Genomic DNA, 22,040 nt, shown 5'->3' on the forward strand with positions numbered 1-22,040 from the left:
ACACACACACACACACACACACACACACACACACACACACACAGAGCTAGCCCCTCCTCCAAATTTTTCAACAGCTGTTCCTGCTACCAGATCCCCACCATTCATTCCCATGGTGAAAGGTGTGCCATCTTCAACACTCTTCCTTCCCTTCCACCTCTCCACTCTAAGGGCTCCTGAGTCTCGCACATTCTACCTCCTCAGTGTCTCTTCCATTTCTTTGTTCCCAGACCTGATGCATAGTAGACACTTTATGAATATTTGCAAATAGAAGTGAAAACCTCACAAACGACACCTTCATCCTGGCCTTCAGTCCCTCTAGTCAAGACTGGACTAGCCACCTCCCAATGCCACCTGACACGACTGACATGACTGCTAGGGCATCTGTTCCACAAACTTCCCACGGCTTCTTCCCTCACCTACTGAGTTAAGAAAATGCTCCGTAACCTGCATTCAAGGTCCTTTACTGCGTGTACCCAACCACAGCACCCACTGCCTTCTCAGCTCCATTCAGATGTCACCAGTCGCACCCTCCCTAGCTACTCCTATGCTTCCAGTTTCTCTGCCTTCCTTCCTACTGTTCTGTCTGCCTCAGTACCTGGGCCACCTGCTTAGTAAGTAGTTTTAAAAATGACTAAGAAATGCTTTCATTCTACCCCATTCTCCACCTTGAAACAACTCTGTTTCAATCCTACGTACCCAAACAGCAGAATGAGAGTATGCGGGCCTTGCACAACATGTGTATCTAGCTACAGGAATTCCAGCTTGGAAGGAAAGAAAAATCTCTTCATTGACCTCAACAGTTGGTCTCATTCTCTCTTAAAAGTAACCTTAGACCTCAGAAAAGGAGGCCTCAGTTTTAATGTAAAAGCAAACAAAAACAAGTGGATTCTTGGCTTGTGAACTTAGGAGGGGCAGGTTCCTTTGAACTATCCACCAGCCTTGTAGGTCAACTTTAGACTTGCATTCCTGGAGAAGATGCGATTCCTCCATGTCAGAATCGTAGGGGCAGGAGTGGGTTCTGAATTCTTTTTTGTTTTGGTGCACATATAGAAAGTGTCCTTTAAGACTGTTTCACAATTTTAAAAATGGTTTGCAGAGATTGTGCCCTTCTTCAAGGTCTGTCACACACACACCACTTCCATGTATCCTCTCCTACTCAATGGAGAATGCCTCCTCTGAACTCGAGTGTCATACTCCTACTTCGTATTCAACAAATCCCACCACCTGCCAAGCTCCCTGCTCTCTAAGGATTTTATGTGAATGCTGCCTTGAACTTTGGTTATTTGTATGTATGTCTTATGGGCCTTCCACAGGACTGTTCCCGGGGCCAGGGACTGCCACCTTGATTCTCTGCACGTGCGGTGCCTGCAGTGCCTTGTACGTAAAAAAATACTAACATACTGGCTGAATTGAACTAAATTTAATATTTTGCATTAAAATGCTCATTTTGGGTACAAGCATTTCACCACTGATTACTGCTACATTCTGCTTGGTCTCATCAAGAAATCAGCCAAGAATGCAATGGTGGTTATGTTTAAAAAAACGCTTATCATTAAAGATGCATACTAAAGTGTTTAACAGTGAAATGACATAATGTCTGGGATATACTTTATCCTCTTCCAGAAGAAAAAAGTATGTGTTTCTGTGTGTGTCTGGTGTCTGGAAGAGGGAAGAGAGATAAAATAAGATCAGCAAAATATTGATTATTGTTGAAGTTGGTGGTTATTTCTTCGACTGTGAATATTTGTAAATTTCTATTTTTAAAAGTTAAAAACAAACAACAACACACATTGTAAGCCCTCTCACAGAATACTGAGGCCAGTCCAAGTGCGGCATCACTAAAATTCTGAGAAGCAGGCATCTGCTCCCTAATCTGGATGCCAGGAAGGTATCTGCTCGTGTCCACGCCATCTCCAAAGCTACACACAGCCTCCAAAAGACTGATCCTCTCTGAAAGAGAGGCTTTAAAAACAACGGCCCATTAAACTCCTTTGTCACAACTTTTAAAACAATGATAAGCTTTCAGAATCACGGGCTAATTTGCAAAAACAAGTATTGTGTACGTACTATGCACAGGAGCCTGATCTAGAGATTTTCATACAAAATACCTCCATTTCGTAAGGAAGGTTTCATTATCCCCATTTTACAGTAATAACGCTAACAATGAGCATTTATCAGGGCTTTCTATATGGCAGGTACCATGCTATATACATTCCTTGTATTTTCAGTTAATCTCCTTAACAACCTTATAAGATTGGTACAATTTTCATATACATTTCCAAATGAAAAACAAACAAAAAGCAAAAATGAAGCCCAGAGGAGCTAAGTCAGAAGACTAAGGCCTTGCACAGTGTGTGAAAGCAAAATTATAGGGCAGGCTTGGGCTCCATGGCCTGGTTCTGACTATGATCTCCCACATACCCAGGTTATTAATCTTTCTCAAAGCCTGCTACGTCCCAGAAGGCAAGAGTGATGGCAACAGCTGAAGCACTAATCCTAAACTGTGTACAACAGGGCCATGTTCTAATAGCCCCTCTGAAACTTAGTTAACTTGGCAGAGCTAATTACATGAATGGTTGCATGTACCAGTTAGAAGAAACAGAAGGAGTGCTCGGCCTCTGATGATGTCAGGTTTTACTCAGGCAGCTGAGCACACTGACCAATTGGCAAAATGATGCCATGATCATTATTTGCATAACAATTAATATTCACCAACATTTAACCAGTCAAGGCTACAAATAAGGAGCTATTCTTGTTGGGAAGGGGGACTCCTTACCTTGCTGTTTCAGAACCATTATGAGGATGTATGGAGCACTAGCCATTTCACAGCAATAAAAATAACATCATTTAAATGCAATATCAATGCACTGCACCCAAAGAAATGTCCGTGAAGGGCTGGGCGCAGTGGCTCACGCCTATAATCCCAGCACTCTGGGAGGCAGAGGCGGATGGATCACCTGAGGTCAGGAGTTTGAGACCAGCCTGGACAACATGGCCAAACTTGTCTCTACTAAAAATATAAAAATTAGCTGGGCATGGTGGCAAGTGCCTGTAGTCCCAGCTACTTGGGAGGCTGAGGCAGGAGAATTGCTTGGACCTGGGAGGGGGAGGTTGCAGTGAGCTGAGATCGCACCACTGCATTCCAGCCTGAGCAACAGAGTGAGATTCTGTCTCAAAAATAAAAATAAAAATAAATAAACAAATACTCATGAAGTTTTTCTTTCTTCATCCTCATTTGCTCCTCCCAGAGAAGGAAAAGTGAATTACCAGCCTTAAGGGTAGGGGGAGGAAAAGGGTTGGGTGTGGTCAGCTCAACCCCATTCTCTAGCTCCTCTTGGGAGCAGCTGCTTCCAGAACACATATGTTCCTAGTTCCTCTACATTGGGCTCCTCCATGTCCCAAGACACACTCTTATGTCTTACTTGGTTAAGAATTTGGTGGGGGAAGACCCTCAAACACTAACAAATCATCATCACCACCACCAGGAAAATGTATTGAGCATTTAAGAGTAGGTACTGTGCGAAGTACATTATATGCATTATCATATTAAACCAAGAAAACCAAAACTTACTTGGAAATGTTCATCAACACACCCGAGGAAACACACCTAGAAGGTGGTGAAGGAGAATTAACACAGGTCTCCTGACTCCAACACTTGACCATGTGCTCCTCTGCCTTCCAGAATAATCCTGGACAGACAGCCAATAACAGTTATCCTTGAAAAACCTATAGGTCTAAATCTTATCTCCTATAAATTGCCCAGAACTCTAAGGTTTCTACCAAGCACTTAGCAGATTAACAGCTCTTTTTAAAGAAAATAATTACCTTCCTTGCTGGCACACTGCTGGAAGAGGGGCCAGCCCTTTAGTGGGGAAGAATGCAAATCAGGTTCTTAAGACTGAACAGCAGAACTCAGCTATCCCTCCTCCAGCTCTTACACCCAAAGCCTGTGGAAGCCTTTCCAGTTAACACCACAGAAGTCTGGTACTTCAGGCAGAGAGCTCGAACTGATTAGTATCCAACTCTTGCCAAAGGCTCATTTAAGACATCTGATAGCAGAAGGAGATGGCTTAATGTGCAGATTAACTAGCCATTCTGCTAAGTTCTCTGTTTTAGACATATACTAAATTGGATCAACACAAAGCATCATTTGTCCCCCACAGTAATTCAGCTTCTTACAGAAACTCCTTCACACACTTAAGATTTATGTCCATGGCTTTTATAGAGGGTGGATATAAGGAACATCCATTTAAACAATCATTTAGGGCCTTTTGTAGAAGAACAGTTGAAAGCACTGTCCATTATGTTTTCCAATGCCCTGAAATGAAAAAGCACATGATAAATTCAGTGCCAAGAGAAAGTTTGTCTCTCTGAAAGCGTTTATGTTTTCCTTCCTCAGAAGAGAACTGTATAATCACATCCCTTTTTTTTTTCGTCTCAACTCTTCAGAACTTCAGAGGCAAATTCAGTGCTCAAATATAATAACTAATTCATACCAACCACCTTGCAATATCTATTCTTTTACCCTTTTGATCTTGATTTTATTTTTATGTCTCCTGCTTTCAAATGTACATTATTTTGCAAGCCAATTTAAATCTTTTTTCTTTCCGTTTCAAAGTAGGACATAATTTGTAGGTAAAAGAGGTTTTTTTCTCATCCTCTAAAAAATTATCACGATCCTCTCAATAGCTGTAAGTGCTCTGGACTTGCCGGACCCATTCACGTCATCGCCCTGTCTTCCTGCTTAGCACAGTGGAACTCTAGAAGACCCCAATCAGCTGCAAACCCCTCACCTGGCTCAGTACACCAGCCCCAAGCAAATGAAGACAAGAACTATCCAAGACTATGCTCTGGAGTTTCAGGAATGAAGCTGAGTCTCAAGGCCAAAAATATTTTCACATTAAACATTTAATGCATATAAAGTCCTTAGTCCAGTGTCTGGCACACAGTAGATGCTCAATAAATGGTAATTATTCACTTTAATCTGTCAAATGGCAAAATTGAGTTTTGCATCTTACCTGTGTAGAGAGCCAGCTCTCTCGAGAACTTTTCTGTGACAACATTCTAGAGTTACACGACCTAAGATGACCTATATAAACAGAGTGCTTGGCAGGTTGTCTGTCTATCTTTTTTGGCCCCTTCTCAGTTACCTTATATTGGTCCCAAGTTGTATGTGGTACGGTACCCACACCCGTATACATGCACGTTACATATCTAGAGACAACCATGAAACGTCAGGCCAGGCTCACTGGCTTCCGGACAGAGTCCAGCAGGGAAGTCTTTGAGAAGGGTCTGCTGCTGTGCTCATACTCTACCCGCTCCTGACAAATGTCCAAGCAGCAGTAATGGTCTGAGTCATACAGGGCAGGAGGAGAAGATTTACAAGGAAGAAAAAAGAAGAAAGCAATCATTTTTCATAACGCTCACACTTTCATTAGGTTTACTCAGAGGCAAGTATCTCTGAATATGCTAGGAGTTGAACACCACTGCTTTCTCAGCAATTCTGGTTTTCCTATGCATATACTTTCACATAATCCATGTGTTGGTACTGGTTTATTTACCCATTCAGCTAATATTTATTGAGTGCTTATTACGTGCAAAGCACCAGGGAGGGCGCAGGCTCTGTAACTGTTAGCATCAGTCAGGGAAAGCACACTGATGACTTTCACAGTGGTAGTGGCACTCCACAGGAAAACAAATGACAGGATCCTTAGGATAATAACTGAGGCTTTTCCACAATTTAGTCTCTATTTCTTTACACTCTCTGGAGAACACATCTACCAACAAATCCCTTCCAGTTAAAGGAGCCGTTCCTCCCAGAGTTCCCCTCCTGTTGTCTGACAGTCCCTGCATCTCCCCCCGGGTATGCCGGGATCAATGTACAAGTACTTCAAAGAAGCCCTCAAATTGGAGTGCAAGCAGCACTTTCAATAAAAAAAATAAAAAAATTAAAAAAAAAAAAAAAAAAAAAAAAAAAAAAAAAAAAAAAAAAAAAAAAGTCCTCGAGCTGGGGATTCAGACGTTGAAGGGGGAGCAGTACGGAGAGCCAGTGCTGGGATTTGACAGCACCACACAATACACCAAGGATCAGAGCTGTGAGACAAATTCAGCTCCAGAGATGAAAAATCTTCTTTTGGTGCTGACAACATCTGTTTTATTTTGAAGGTTGCTAAGGAGAGTTCTAGCTGGGCCAGCATTGTTCCAGTTCAGTACTTCATAGTGACTCTCCTGCACGAGGTTCAGACAGCGGGAATAAAAGCTCGCCGGATAAACCCCGCTTCTTTTACTTTGCAGATATCAAAGGATCACTTTGCTAACAGGGCTGATGAACACCCTGCCTCGTCTCCATCGGAATTGGATTGTCCCTTCTGCTTACTCTCATTGCTCTTCTTCTCCCTGCCCCCTCTGTCTCCACCAGCCAACTCCCCATCTTTGCCAAATAAAGCCTTCTTAAGAAAAAGAAGACAGTGAATATGCCACTAACCCCAGAGAAGACTTCCATTCAGAGCTAAGGAAGACATAAGTTTATGAGTTGGAGGTCACAGCAGAAGAATCAGACAAAGGAGGAAGTGATTTCCTGGCCTTTAAAGATCTGTTTTGCCTGCTAATAATCAGAGCAATGCCAAATGCCTTCATCAGGGCTCAGGCATTCATGGACGGTAGAGAGGCCAAAACAGAGAAGAATCTGACTGCCAGGCCTGTCCCATCTCTGTAATAATGGGGGTGGGGAGCAAAGCTTTCCACACCCAGCTTGACTCTATCCCTCCTGTGATTACTTGCAATGAAAAGACATCACAAAAATTAGGAAAAGTTAGTGTCAGTTTTGTCCAGAGGGCAAACATTTCAGGAAACAAGAAATAGGGGAAGAGGAGCTTAGTATAAAACGAGGGGACATGTCCAAGATCTTCACATATATGGCAGGTTGTTATAAAATGGGTGGCAACATTTGACAGCCACTCTGCTCTTCCACTGGTGAAATCACATCTGGGGTGAGAGCATCCACAAAACAAGCGTACAGAAGCAGGCAGGCCCTTGACTTGTAACTGGTATATGCAAACATATTGTGGGATTCCAGGGTATGATGTGGAGAAAAAACACAAAAAACCCATTTTCCAATGACTGAGGGAATTCTCTTTCTGAACTGGGCTTTGGAAAAGTACCAGCTCCTGCCAGGGAGCACCTAGGAGTCTAAGAGAAACAAACGAAGAATGGCAGCGCTCTCCCTCCACCACAGATTCATTTCAAAGAGCCACTCAGCAGTGCCCTGACCCTGCAAATGTCGACAACAAAAGGAAACCATCTACTCTCAAATGAGGGTATTAAGACAACTGAGGCCACATTATCTAAACATTTCCCTTCCCAACCAGATTCTATTTCAGCCAGTTTTGCCTTCACCCCGAGTTTGGGATCTATCTGGAACAAAGTACGCATGAACCAACAGAAATAACGTCAAAATAATGCAAAGCGCAGAGGCTCCGGAGATAACTCTTTCAGGTAACTCTGAGGAGGGGTTAAGCTGGAAAGGTTAAGAGTCATTCTCCAAACCACTCACCTAGCCAGGTCACACCCACAGCAGCTGGGGAAGACACGGTCTCTGCCACTTTGTGCCAGCTCCTGTTGTGTCCGGGTGCCCACAGGGACACGTGGCAGAAATAGTAGCCAGAGTTTTCTTTGCTAACATCCCGAACCAGTAAATGGTAGGAGCGTGCGTCCACATGACTCAACGCAACATGAGGTGAGCTGTGCACCAGGGAATCACGGTCAAGCCGCGCCAACACGCGGGAGCCAGGCAGGGTGCTGTCAGGAGTCCTGCTGAAGGACCACGTCACCTCAGGCCGAACGTCATCCACGCGGTCTGTTGTGATGTTGCAGGTCAGGTCCAGTTCCTTTCCTTCAGCCACAGACACGTTCTTGGGCACAGCTGCTCGCAGGACTTGAAAATTAAAAACAAATACATCTAGGTAATCCAATTATGTTTCCCCCTTCTATCCCCCACCTTCTTCAGAGCATCTCTTTTTAAGTTCTTCTTTACAGCATGAAAGTGAGAAGGTTTTGTACAGTTGTAAGTGCGTGAGAAATACTTCATGAATAAATTAACAAAACACACTACGTTTCTTTTTATTTTATAAAAACAACAACAGCTGCAAACATTTATACACACCTGCTATATATGCCAGGCAGTGTTCTGAGTGTTTTAGATATAATAATCCTCAAAACAACCCTAAGAGGCAGGTACTATTATCCTTGTTTTACTGATGAAGAAACTGAAGCACAGAGAAGTAAAGTAACTTGCCCAAGGTCACACAGCTGGTAGGTGGCAGAGCTGGAATCCAAATCCAGACTATCTGCCTTTAGGAACTCCTCTTCACTGTTCTGCTTTCCCTTGATAAGCAGTCTACAGAAGACTGCAAAACTAAAATTATGCTTTCTCCATGTGCATGATAAAACTTAGGTGATTTTATAGAAGAGGAAGGCTTAATTCTGACTGGTACATATTGTTAGTTGGGGGCTAGGGAATAGGGCGGCAGAGTGAGGGTAAAACTATCTTCGGGATAAAAGGGAAAAGTCCTAAACAGAAGGGCCAGGAAAGTGAAACTAGGTAATTTTCCTTGAGTCAAGTCTTCAAAATGTAATGTACTGAGAGTGTTATTTATTTCTTAGACATATCTACCTAAAAGCCAATCATAAAACATATTAGAAAACTAAAATACAATAATTTTTGGACTATCTGCATTACTGTCCCTTCTCATTAATGTGGATAATTAAAAGTAGACTCTATTTAGATGAAGTACTGAAGTATTTGGTGTCACAAACTCAAGGCAGATCTAGTTCCAGCCTTCCCCTGTCTTCTGAATATTTTATTCAAAAGATTCTAAAAGAGCATCTGTAATCAGAGTAGAAAAACATCAACTTGTGAAATGCCTGGGGAACGATTACTTAGATGACAAGTACCAGGCACCTCCCAGGGGATTCAAGCAGGTCGCTGGCATCAACTGCATGGCTCTGGCCCCAGGAAGCTCAGGGACACAATTCAGAAAAGACCCAACTCCAAAGTCCATGCTCTTCAGTGTAAATTACTTTCATAAGAATATGTCCAAAGCCTGACAATACCTCAAACAAATATTTCAAGTCGAGTTCCAGATCCATCTAGACAGGAGAAAGAAAATGAGGTGGGCACAGTATTACAAAAGGGAATTTAAAAGTCCAATTTCCCCTTCCACCTCTTCTAATTCTTTCTCTCCCTCCCCTCTTTAAAAGAGCCAAAAGTAACCTGAGGGTATCATTTGAGAGGACTAAGTATGGACACTGCCACCCAGGGCCAGGATCTGCAGTTTGAACCATTCTACAGTCAAAGCTTGTGGCCAGAAACCCTGGAATCCTGCTGGAGTCACCTCTGCCAGGACTTCAGCTACTGGAAGTAAAAGACGACTCAGGAGGGAGTCGGGTCAGTGAAGAAGTACTTAACAAGCAGCTGTGGGCTGTATGGATGGAGAAAACAGAGTCTCAGGTTCAGAAAATATTGGCAGGGATGTCTCTTCAGCTGTGTAGTTCACTTTGTAATTTTCTCTGTGCAAGTGCCTCAATATCTTGTCACATCACTAACCATAGGTCCTACACATTCCGGATGTGGGAGTTAACTGCTGGGAGACAGGATGGAGTAGGCTAAAGGGAAAAAAAGAACCAGTTCTAAGTGTTTGTAATGAAAGCAGGGACCTCAGACAAAGCCTGTGGCGGGGCAGGCTCTCTGCCCCTGAATATAACTAAATCCATAAATCAGACACAAAGTTTGCAGTAACCAGACCACTCCTATGACGGGGAGGAGAGGGTGAGGAGGAGGCTCACTGACACATGGTTAGCACAGCTTCACTCTGTGCCATTTATCGTAACAATTTGATAAGAATATATAAGCAGCCAGCTATGAATAGTGCAGGTGTGGACAAGATGAGAAGGACCATGACCCTAGTGTGGCCGTTCTTAGCCTGGGACCACAAAGAGAATTTAGACAGTCTGTGAACTTGGATGGGAAAAAAAATTCCACCTTTATTTTTATTAATCTGTACCTGAAATATAGCATCTCTTCCCACTGTGAAAGTAAGCAACAAACCAGTATGCTATTACCTGTGTCTGAGACTACCCCAAATAGAAATCACAGATATTTTCCCATCACGTTGTTGCAGATATCCTGAAATATCAGGTATACTCATTACTATTCAGAAAGTACAGCAGTTGTTAAGGCTGCCACTATCTTATAATCAGTGCATTAATAAAGCAGCATAATATTACTACAAAACAAATTTGCTTTACAAGCATTTTGATAACTATTTCTATATAATTATTTGCCTTTGTCATCTTGTGGACTGTATTTTATGAATTAAAACATGTTAATTCTGAGAAAAGGTCTGTGGGTCTCAAAAGGCTGTCGAGAAGTCTCATGGCACAAAAAAGATTAGGGACGCTGTTTCATCTGAGCCAGATATTACCTACCTAATAAGTTCAGAGTGTTCAAGTCTCTTAGATAGATATTATAGGTCTTGTGCCGTGTTTGAAACAAAAAGAAAGTCTTTACGATGCAAATTCTTCCATAAAAGTGTAACTTTCTGCAAAGCTGAAGCTCTTAACTCTTCTGCCTCATTAAAAGTTGTTTGATGCAAGTTTAATATCTAGAGGTTTCTTAGGGCAGATTCCAGAGAGATCACTTCTGATCAGGAAGCTAACCTAAGTCCATCTAGGAAGTGATTTCTGCAGCCAGTGGAGCCCAGACTGACTGGTACTGAGCAGCTCCTCTCCTCAATGGCCACAGTGAGTCAAGAACCTCAGACCTGCTTTTCCACCACTCACTTTTCCAAATCCAGGTCCTGTGCTGTGGTGTAAGTGCAGACTAAAGCGTCAGGACAAGGCAGCTTCAGAGACAAATTACTCCCCCTGTGTATGGTTTCCTGTTTTCCTTCCCAACTGAGCAACAAAGCAGCCACATATTCACATTCATACTCAGGAAATGAGTCCAACCAAGGTCTTCCCAGTTTAAAACACAAAAGGCGGCTGGGTGCAGTGGCTCACGCCTGTAATTCTAGCACTTTGGAGGCTGAGGCGGGCAGATCACCTGAGGTCAGGAGTTCGAGACCAGCCTGATCAACATGGTGAAACCCCATCTCTCTCAAAAATACAAAAATTTGACAGATGTGGTGGCAGGCACCTGTAATCCCAACTGCTCGGGAGGCTGAGGTAGGAGAATCGCTTGAACCCAGGAAGCGGAGGTTGCAGAGAGCCGAGATTGCGACACTGCACTCCAGCCTGGGTGACAGAGCAAGACTCTGCATTAAAACAACAACAACGACAACAACAACAACAACAACAAAACAGAAGGCAGTAGCAACAGCTAACAAAGTACTCTGAGATCTGAAGCTTTAGACTCACAGAAAACCAAGGACACCTATTCATCCTGAGCAATGACATTACCCTGCCTTGGTCTCTTTACCCCGTCTCTGCTGAAGGTCTTTCCGCAGGGCCTGAGAATGAGTCTCAAACACAGACGGCCCAGAACAGAGCTGAGCACACAGTCGGTTCTCCATTGATGCTGGTTGGACAATGAGTGAACAATAGCATGTTTTCCTTTTATTTTTATGTGCTTTCTAAAATGCATTTTGTATTTTCTTAATTACTTCTGTAGTTGCAGTAGAGGGTCTAAAAAAAAAAAAAGATGCCAGGACAAAGGGCGTCTTGTATAGGCCCCAGCACTGAATGCTCCTGTGGTCTGTATCACGCAGGTGATACAGGTAAGCCAGAAGTGGCCCTGCCCTAGAGAGCTCCTCCCCCTACCAGGAAAAGTACATCCGCGGGGACCAAAAGGCAGGCCTAGGGGATGCAAGTTAGATGGAAGGTTTTGGGATGAGCCAGACACACATCCCAACAGCTGCACAGAAAGGCAGGTCCAAGGACCTGGGAAACACCAAACCCAATAAAGCTTAGGGGGCAGAGTGTGAATACCTTCACCCCAAAGCCCCACTGAGCACCAAGCCCCACCTAATCTGGCTGAGGGGCTAGGGCACCTAAACGCTGAGTGAAAGAACTGCCTTCGTGTTACGTGTAGGCCACGGCTTTCCATGGACATGAATTTAGATCAAAGCAGCTGTGTGCCAAAACGACAGGCATCCTCAGCACAAAACAAATGCACCCCGCCCCATCCTCTCACCACCACCCTACTCCCTTCACCCCTAATGGTAAGGCCTCACATGGGAAGCAGAAGCAGCTCCTGTCGGAAGGCCATGGAGCTCCCTGGCCCAGTTCTTTATAACACTGTCATCAGTCACAGAACAGCAGCACCTGTAACGCAGCGTTTCCAGCTCACCTGTCGGCTGGATCACCACGGTGGCAACTTCCACGGCCTTTTCTTGGATTTCCTGCCAGCTGCCCTGCTCGGCGATCCACTCGCTGACGACACACCTGTAGGAGCCCTGGTCGGCCGACAGCGCCCGGGACACCGAGAGGCGGTAGGCGTCGCTGCCCACGGTGTCGAGGCGCAAGCCCCCGCTGTGGTAGCGCTGCTCGTACCCCAGGCCCGGGTGGAATCTGCCCTCGTGGGTCAGGGCGAGGACGCTCCGCCGGGCCGGGCCGCGGTGCAGCTCCCACAGCAGCGCCAGGTGCGTGTGCAGCGGCGAGGCGGAGGCGGCAGTGCAGCGCAGCTCGAAGGGCTCCCCCTCCCGCAGGCTCAGGCTCGGCGGGGGCCGCGCGCTGGGGCCCACGTGCAGGGCATCGGCCAGCACTGCGGGGAGAGGAAGCTGGGTCAGCAGCCCGTCCACAGCGCCCCAGTCCCCCGCACGCGGTAAGGGCCCGTCAGTTCCAGGGCCTCCTGGCCACAGCCCTGACCATCGCTGCCACCACAGACCACTTCCTTCTCCCTCTCCCATTCCAGGGCCCTGATGGACGTTTTCCCATTTGGATTCATCTGTAATCTGACTTTCTGACTTGAAAAAGCAAAATAAGAGGTACCAATAAAACCCCACGCTAGAACTGAGCGGTGAAAACTCCCCGTGGGAGTCGTGCCTTGGGGAAGGGATGTGCTTCTGTCACCGCTAAGGCAAGTTACTTTACCCCTCTGTGCCTCAGTTTCCTAAAAGGGGGATGACAACTGGACCTTCATCATGGAGATGACATGAGAATTAAACAAGTTAAACACGGCCAGTTCCCAGGACAGTGTCTGGCACTTAGCAGTCATGATAAATCACTGGGTATGACTGTCAAACATTCCTTTGGTTAGGACCGGGACTAGGGTAGGGAGCCCTCAGAGTTTGCAGATAAGATGACATTCTAGATTTAAAGTGGCAAGATCCACAGGGAAGAGAGGGTGGCATGGGTTGCCTGTGGCTTGCAGCCTGGGGAATGCCCACGAATGACTAGGGTGAGCACAGCATATCCACATGGTAGGAACCGGCTCAGGCACTTCTACAGAGCCTAGAAAAAGGGAGCAGCGATCAAGGAAGTATTGGAGGTGCTATTCAGGTAAAAAGCAGTAAGTGGTAGATGCCGCTACTCTTGTAACCAGAAACAGGGCCACTACCAAGGAGCAGGGAAAAATCTATCAGGCTTGTCGATGAGCTGGCTACGAGAACCCTCCAACACCACTGTTCATCATCTCTTTGGTTTTTCCCCCAATTCCACACTCAGAAACTAATTCAGTGTCCTTGAGAAGGGGCTACCCCAGATAACATTAAAAAACTGCTACATTTTTAGGAGGCCACATCCCAAAGACCCATGTCTACTGCAAAATAAACATAATGACCTTCTAGTCTGTGAGTCTGGCTAATATGACTCAGTTCTCAAGGCCAGCTCATCTCTGGGGGCAGGCACAGCTGAATAGCTTCAAGACCCATGAAGCTGAAGGCCAGGCAGACCCTAGACCACACATGGTAACCATCAAAGCTCAACCTGGCAGCAGTCTCTTGTGGTCATCCATTGCTTTCCTCACCCAAGAAAGGCCTCCTCTTGTGTCTCCTGCCATTCAAAGACAGAAGAGGCTGAAAGGCACTGGAGGAAGCGGGGCTGGGGTGGGGAAATTCTCCTGTTGCCCTTCCTCCCACTCAAGAGGAGACTCCCAGGGAATACAAGGTGTGTCTGACTTAATGAAAAGGTGGCGTGTGGCACTATTTATTATTATTATTATTAGAGACAGAGTCTCACTCTTTCACCAGGCTGGTGCAGTAGCACGATCTCAGCTCACTGCAACCTCTGCCTTCTAAGTTCAAGCAATTCTACTGCCTCAGCATCCCAAGTAGCTGGGACTACAGGCGCGCACCACTATGCCCAGCTAAATTTTGCATTTTTAGTAGAGATGGGGTTTTACCATGTTGGCCAGGAAAGTCTCGATCTCTTGACCTCATGATCCACCTTCCTTGGCCTCCCAAAGTGCTGGGATTACAGGCGTGAGCCACCACGCCTGGCCGGCATGTGGCATTACTTAGCTCCAATGCAAGTATGCCTTTTTCTAAAAAACATATTTGGCATTTTTCTATAGGAATAAAGAAGGGGTAGCCTGGGTGTTTCATTACCTCCTTAATGGACATGGCAGTTTTATCCACTGATGACTCTAGTGAGGGAACAGTGTCTGAGCTATGATAGGGTTCTACAAGTCATGAGGGAATGAATGCCTCAATCAACCCTCTCTTTTTATATCATCATGTGCATTTTCTACTTTCTGATAATTACATACATTCTGACCCAGACATAAATCCACTTGGGAACAAGGCAGGGTACAAATAAATGCATAATTAAGTACCAATAACAACAATTATAATGTTTCTATTTTCTTAGCCCCAAATTAAAATGGTTTGTTCTTGCTTGTTTACTAATTAGCTGTGTGATTTTAGGCAAGTAATTAACCTATGCTCTTCCATTTCCTCATGTATAAATGAGGGAAATATTCTGCCCTATTTTGATTGGGTTCAGAGAATCGAATGTGTGAGTAAATTTAAAAGGACTTGGAAAATGAAACAAATAAAGAAAACTTCTAAAACAAATCCTAAAACATTCCAGGTGCGTAAGGTGTAATTATTTGCACAGCTAGGTCAATAAGCTAGCAGAGACCACCTGTTTCTTCTCTACATGTAACACATGCAACTTCCGGTACAAACAAGTACTTAAATCATGAAAGTGACAAAGTAAACTTTGAAGTGTCTGTTAGTCCTATAAAGCTGGGCATCCTCAACATGATCACCCCCTTCCTGTCACTAACCAATGAATGCTTATGATGGCACTGCTCTAAGGCTTTACACATGGTAACTCGCCTGTCCTCACATCCTTTTTTTTTTTTTTTGAGATGGAGTCTTGCTCTGTCACCCAGGCTGGAGTGCAGTGGCGCAATCTGGGCTCACTGCAGCCTCTGCCTCCTAGGTTCCAGTGATTCTTCTGCCTCAGCCACCTGGGTAGCTGGGATTACAGGCGCATGCCATCACACCCAACTCATTTTTGTATTCTTAGTAGAGACAGGCTTTTGCCATGTTGGCCAGGCTGGTCTTAAAAGTCTGACCTCAGGTGATCCACCCGCCTCAGCCTCCCAAAGTGCTGGGATTACAGGCGTAAGCCACCATGCCTGTCCTTACAACCCTTGAGGTTACAGAGGAGGAAGCTGAGGCATGGATCATGCCCACAGCCATGCAGCTGACAAGTAGTAGAGCCAGCAACTGGACTATAAACAAGCACAGGCAACCTGGCTGCAGAGCCAGCTCTCCACCACTGCATCATGCTGCCTCCAGCTCGCTGGGCAGAGGATGGCTCAGAACCACACTGGAGTGGAAAAGGGCCCTCTCAGGTCATCTGGCCCATCCCCTGCCTTCAATCAGTTAAGACACAACTATTCCACTGGACAGAGGAGGGAGCAATTAAGAGAAATTAAGTCTCTTGACACAAAAGTCACCCACAGCCCAGTGGCAGAGAAAGGTCTGGCCCCTGTCATAATAAGCCCATGTGAGGACTGTACCTTTAACCTGCACTGTGTCCTCATAGTTGCCCTGGACAGTGGCATCTGTGCTGGGGGTGGAACATTTGTAGTGGCCTTGGTCTGAAGGCTGGACGTTCTTGATGTGGAGCTCCACGGCGTCATTGGCAGTCCGCCTTAACAGGATCTCGCCCCTCTGCAGCCGCTCCTGGTACAGCTGGGTTGGGAACCCCGCCTCCCAGGTGCTTGCAAGCTCCTCAAAGTCGCTCCCCAAAGATGAGAAGCTCCAGTCAAAGTTCTGCTCGCTGGGACCATCATAGTCACTGACGTTGCAGGGGATGACCAGCTCAGTGCCCACCACTCGAACCAGGGTCCCTCTGGGGACTCTCACCACACGCCCTTGACAAAGACCTGCAATGATAAGAGACGAAAGGCAGTTCTTTAATCACAGGAAGTCTTCCCAGTACAAATGTGGCAAACCTGTGGATGCTCCTGCTCACAGGGATGGCAGAAATGTGACAGCCGAACTGCTAGGGAAAATGTGTCTATGCAGAAGGTTAAGCCTGTCCCTTTAATAATGAGCCTGGAATACAACCTTAAAATGAGCACCTCTCACACAACCAGTTTCCCAGGACTGACAGGGAGGAAGATAAGCATTAAAAGCAGGCTAACCGTAAACCTGAATAGCTTCTTCCCTCCCGTTACTATGTAACACACCCTAATCACTCAATGTGATACAAAAATATTTTAGGTTTTGTGTAAAAAAAAAAAAAAAGGCAGAGCTAGTCAAGTATTTACATTTCTGCCCACCCTATATCAACCCTCATCCCTAGAGACCATTTCCTGGGGCTCCTGAGACCTGATTTACAACGACGGACACCAATTTTAAAATCCTAGAGCAGCCTGCTGATAAAATGATTTAACTCCTGTTATCTGACATTGCCTACAAATTAATTTTAAAATATGACGATTTTACCAAGTATTAATTTTCTATTTTCTGGCTGATTTCCTTCTCTACTCTTTGTTCTGCTCTAAATTCAGAATGAGGATGGGGAAGCACAAAGGGAGATGCAGGCGGTTGCCGGGCGCTCTTAGGAATGTAGCAGCTGATTGCCGGGGATGAGCCCAGAGGACACACACGAGTTCACGGGCTTCCCTTCCCTAAGACTGCACAATTCCCAGGCCTCTCTGTAGGGACCCTATGACTGGCACCTGTGAGTCCTTTAAGATGTCCTCATTGCAATGAACTTCAGCAGGATTTCGCAGTGTATTTACTACCTCTGTTTAGCATTTCAATTGCATCAAATAAACACGTATGGCGCCTTCTTGATGCTCTATGAAGAGTACAGCAATAACATATACAAGAGAAAGCATGTCTGAAATCAAGGAGACCCAAGTTTCAGTCTAAGAGACCTCTCTTCCCTTTGACTTCTGCCACTATGAATTGGGACAAGAAGGCTTCGCTGAGTTAATCAAATAAAATGTCTAGGTGAGAGTCTGCCATGTAATAAGGCCTCCAGGAAATGGGAACCTTTTATTAATTTTGTATTTTTATCATTTGTTACAGGTTCAATTTTGTCCTCATTAGAAACTCCTGTGTGGAAGTCCTAGTCCCCATTACCCCAGAATGTGACCATTATTTGGCAACAGGTTGTCACAGATATAATTGGTTGTGATGAGGTCATACTGGAATAGGGTGAGCCCCTAATTCTATATGACTGTATCCTTAAAAAGTGGGCAACGGGAGGCGGAGGTTGCAGTGAGCCAAGATCGTGCCACTGCACTCTAGTCTGGGCTACAGAACGAGACTCCATCTCAAAAAAATATTTAAAAAGCAGGCAATTTGGACACAGACATGCCCACAGGGAGAAAGCCACATGAAGATAAGGCGGAGATTAAAGTGATATGTCTACAAGCCAAGGACCGCCACAAATTGTCAGCCAGCCACCAGAAGCTAGGGGAGAAGCATGGCACAGATTCTCCCTCTCAGCCCTCTGAAGGAACCCACTCACTGACACCCACTTCTGGCCTCCGGCATTGTGAGGCAATCAATGTCTGTTCAATCAACCTGGTTCATGGTACTTAGTTGCAGCAGCTCCAGCAAACTAATATGCTACTGTCACTATTTTTCCACTGGTTTAATTCATGTTTTCAAATTCTGGGTTGCCACCCTTTAGTGGGTTGTGAAATGAATTTATAGCAGTTGTGACCAGCATGTGCACATTTTTAAAGACGAAATTAAACCAAATAAAAAATATTAGAATAAATCTTAGAGTACATTACATTTAGTAAAAGATAAATATTGTTTCATTATATTTTGTTAACAAAGGTATGTGTGTACCAGATGATGGAAATCTTATACCTTAATTTGAGTCAGGGTTAAAAAAGAAAAGAACACTGGATTAAAGCTATATCTTGCTTCTCCACCCAATATCATTTACTTTGAGAAGGGAAAAAGGAAGTATCCATGTAAGAAAAGAGGTGATGGGGAAGAGTGTGGGTTCTGAGCAGGGGTTGACTGACTGCCTTCTCCTCCCAGCCCACCTTGGGGGCAGGCCCAGATTGAACCCCAGCTCAAAGAAAAGTTGCTGAACCCTAAATCACATTACTCTCCATAAAAATAAAGTTATGGGTGCTGGTAACTTAGAATAACTATGAGTCACATATGTTTCTGCAGAGAATGGTAGCACCAAGCCCACACGCTGTTGAGGGGTAGTGCTGGAATGTGAAACTTCTTTTTTCCTTTCCTGTCTTTCCTTCCATCTATCTTTCCTTCCTTCCTTTTCTTTCCTTCTTTCTTCCTTCTTTCATTCCCTTCCTTTCCCTTCATTCCTTCTTCCCTTTTTTTTTTTTGTTGCCCAGGCTGGAGTGCAGTGGCATGACCACAGCTCCCTGCAGCCTCAACCTTCTGAGCTAATGTGATCCTCCCACCTCAGCTGGTAGGAGTATGAGTAGCTGGGACCACAGGTGCACACCACCACACCCAGCTAGTTTTACTTTTTGTAGAGATGGGGTCTCGCTGTGTGGCTCAGGCTGGTCTCAAATTCTCAGACTCAAGCAATCCTCCAACCTTGGCTTCCCAAGGTACTGAGGTTGTAGGCGTAAGCCAGTGCACCTGGCCCATGCTACTTCTTTCTAAGGTAACTTAGTGGCTCAAGATGACACCCTGATGTCACACCTGCTAATTCTGGCAACCATGAGGCAGACCCACAGTGGCTGCCTAGCATTCCTTAACTGCCTCAGATGAGACTGACTGTACCCCCAGTCCCAGAGATGGGTACCAGGGCTAAAACCTGGTAAATCAGAATTTCTGGCTCTTTTTTGCTGAAGCTTCTTAGAAAGAGGCTTTGGCTTTCAGTGTAATCAAGGTAATATAAAGATGAAATACTCTAAGCTGCACATAGGCAGGCCTCCTGAACATGAGGAGAAGTCACCCATAAGAGAAGAGACTCAGGCCCAGGACCCAGCACCTAGACTAGAGAGGTCAGAGAGCCACCCCAGTGGCTGCCAAATGGCAGCACCTGAGCTGTTGGATCCAGCCATGCCTTCTACACCACTCCCAAAGCAACCACACATCACACTCTCGTGTGCAAGAATGTACACCCACACATACACACACCCACACACCCTTTTCCCTGGTCATTTCAGTTTCTTGCAGTTCCATTCATCCCCACTTTTGTTTCTTTTCTTTTCTAAAATTTTTGTCTGTTTTTAAAACAGGGACTCACTCTGTAGCCCAGGCTGGAGTGTAGTGGTATAATTGTAGCTCACTGAGCTCCTGGGCTCAAATGATCTTAGGCAGCTGGGACTACAGGCACTGTGCCACCATGCCCAGCTAATTTTTAAAATTATTTTGTAGAGATGGGGTCTTGCTAGATTGGTCTCAAAATCTTGGATGGTCTTGAAATCTTGGCCTCAAGTGATCCTCTTGCCCTGTGATATGGTTTGGCTGTGTCCCCACCCAAATCTCATCTTGAATTCCCATGTATTGTGGGAGGGACCTGGTGGGAGGTAACTGAATCACAGGGGCAGGTTTTTCCCGTGCTGTTCTCATGATAGTGAATAAGTCTCATGAGATCTGATAGTTTCCTTGCACAAGCACTCCTCTCTTTGCCAGCCAGCATCCCCTTGAGTGACTTGCTCCTCCTTGCCTTTCGCCATGATTACGAGGCTTCCCTAGTCACATGGAACTCTAAGTCCAATTAAACCTCTTTCATTTGCAAATTGCCCAGTCCCAGGTATGTCTTTAACAGCAGCATGAAAATGGACTAATATAGTAAATTGGTACCAACCAGTAGAGTGGGGCATTGCTAAAAAGATACCCAAAAATGTGGAAGCCACTTTTGAACTGGGTAATAGGCAGAGGCTGAAACAGTTTGGAGGGCTCAGAAGAAGACAGGAAAATGTGGGAAAGTTTGGAACTCCTAGATATGTGTTGAATGGCTTTGACCAAGAGCCTGATAATGATATGGACAATAAGGTACAGCTGAGGTGGTCACAGATGGAGATGAGGAACTTGTTGGGAACTGGGGCAAAGGTGACTCTTGTTATGCTTTAGCAAAGAGACTGGCAGCATTTTGCCCTTGCCCTAGAGACCTGTGGAACTCTCACCTTGAGAGAGATGATTTAGGGTATCTCGCAGAAGAAATTTCTAAGCAGCAAAGCATTTAAGAGGTGACTTGGGTGCTGGTAAAGGCATTCAGTTTTATAAAAGAAGCAGAGCATAAGAGTTTAGAAAATTTGCCTGACAATGTAATAGAAAAGAAAAACCCATTTTCTGAGGAGAAATTCAAGCTGGATGCAGAAATCTGCATAAGTAACAAGAAGCATGTTAACCCCCAAGACAATGGGGAAAATGTCTCCAGGGCATGTCAGAGGTCTTCAGGGAAGCCCCTCCCATCATAGGCCTAGAGGCCTAGGAGGAAAAAGTGGTTTCATGGGCCAGGCCCAAAGGCCCCACACTGAATGCATCCCAGGGACTTGGTGCCCTGCGTCCCAGGTGCTTCAGCTGTGGCTGAAAGGGGCCAACACAGAGCTTCAGCCATGGCTTCAGAGGGTGCAAGCCCCAAGCCTTGGCACCTTCCACGTGGTGTTAAGCCTGTGAGTGCACAGAAGTCAAGAACTGGTGTTTGGGAACCTCTGTCTCGATTTCAGATGTATGGAAATACCTGGATGCCCAGGCAGAAGTTTGCTGCAGGGGCAAGGCTCTCATGGAGAACCTCTGCTAGGGCAGTGTAGAAAGGAAATGTGGGGTCAGAGCCCCCACACAGATTCCCTACTGGGGTATGGCCTAGTGGAGCTGTGAAAGGAGGGCCACTGTCTTCCAGACTCCAGAAAGGTAGATCTACCTGGAAAAGCCACAGACACTCAATGCCAGCTCGTAAAAGCAGCCAGGAGGGAGGCACTACCCTGCAAAGCCACAGGGGAGGAGCTGCCCAAGACCATAGGAACTTATCTCTTGCATTAACGTGACCTGGGTGTGAGACATGGAGTCAATGGAGATCATTCTGGAGCTTTAAGGTTTGACAGCCTGGTTGGATTTTAGACTTGCATGGGGCCTGTAGCCCCTTTGTTCTGGCCCAATTATCCCACTTGAAATAGCTGTATTCACCAACACCTGTACCCACACTGTATCTAGGAACTAACTAACCTGCTTTTGATTTGACAGGCCCATAGGCAGAAGGGATTTGCCTTATTTCAAATGAGACTTTGAACTGTGGACTTACGAGTTAATGCTGAAATGAGTTAAGATTTTGCGACTGTGGGGAAGGTATGACTGGTTTTGAAATGTGAGGACATGAGATTTGGGAGGGGCCAGGCATGGAATGATATGGTTTGGCTGTGTCCACCCCAATCTTATCTTGAATTGCCACATGTTGTAGGAGGGACCTGGTGGGAGGTAACTCAATTATGGGGGCAGGTCTTTCCCATGCTGTTCCTGTGATAATGAGTAAGTCTCATGAGACCTGATGGTTATAAAAAGGGGAGTTTCGCCGGGCGCGGTGGCTCACGCCTGTAATCCCAGCACTGTGGGAGGCCGAGGCGGGTGGATCACGAGGTCAAGAGATCGAGACCATCCTGGTCAACATGGTGAAACCCCGTCTCTACTAAA

At 45.5% G+C, this 22,040-nt stretch overlaps 1 protein-coding gene across 1 annotated transcript in view; it reads right to left on the reverse strand.

Annotated features, from left to right (window-relative positions):
* PTGFRN (prostaglandin F2 receptor inhibitor) overlaps nucleotides 1-22,040 on the reverse strand; it is an 81,258-nt gene that overhangs the window by 28,817 nt on the left and 30,401 nt on the right. The window contains exons 2-4 of the mRNA XM_017524183.2: nucleotides 15,971-16,339; nucleotides 12,347-12,760; nucleotides 7,553-7,933 (exon numbers count right to left, since the gene is read on the reverse strand). Coding sequence (XP_017379672.1) covers nucleotides 7,553-7,933; nucleotides 12,347-12,760; nucleotides 15,971-16,339 — 1,164 coding nt within the window. The remainder of the gene's footprint in view (nucleotides 1-7,552; nucleotides 7,934-12,346; nucleotides 12,761-15,970; nucleotides 16,340-22,040) is intronic.

This window comes from Cebus imitator, unplaced genomic scaffold (assembly GCF_001604975.1).
Source record: "Cebus imitator isolate Cc_AM_T3 unplaced genomic scaffold, Cebus_imitator-1.0 Scaffold32, whole genome shotgun sequence".
NCBI lineage: Eukaryota > Metazoa > Chordata > Mammalia > Primates > Cebidae > Cebus > Cebus imitator.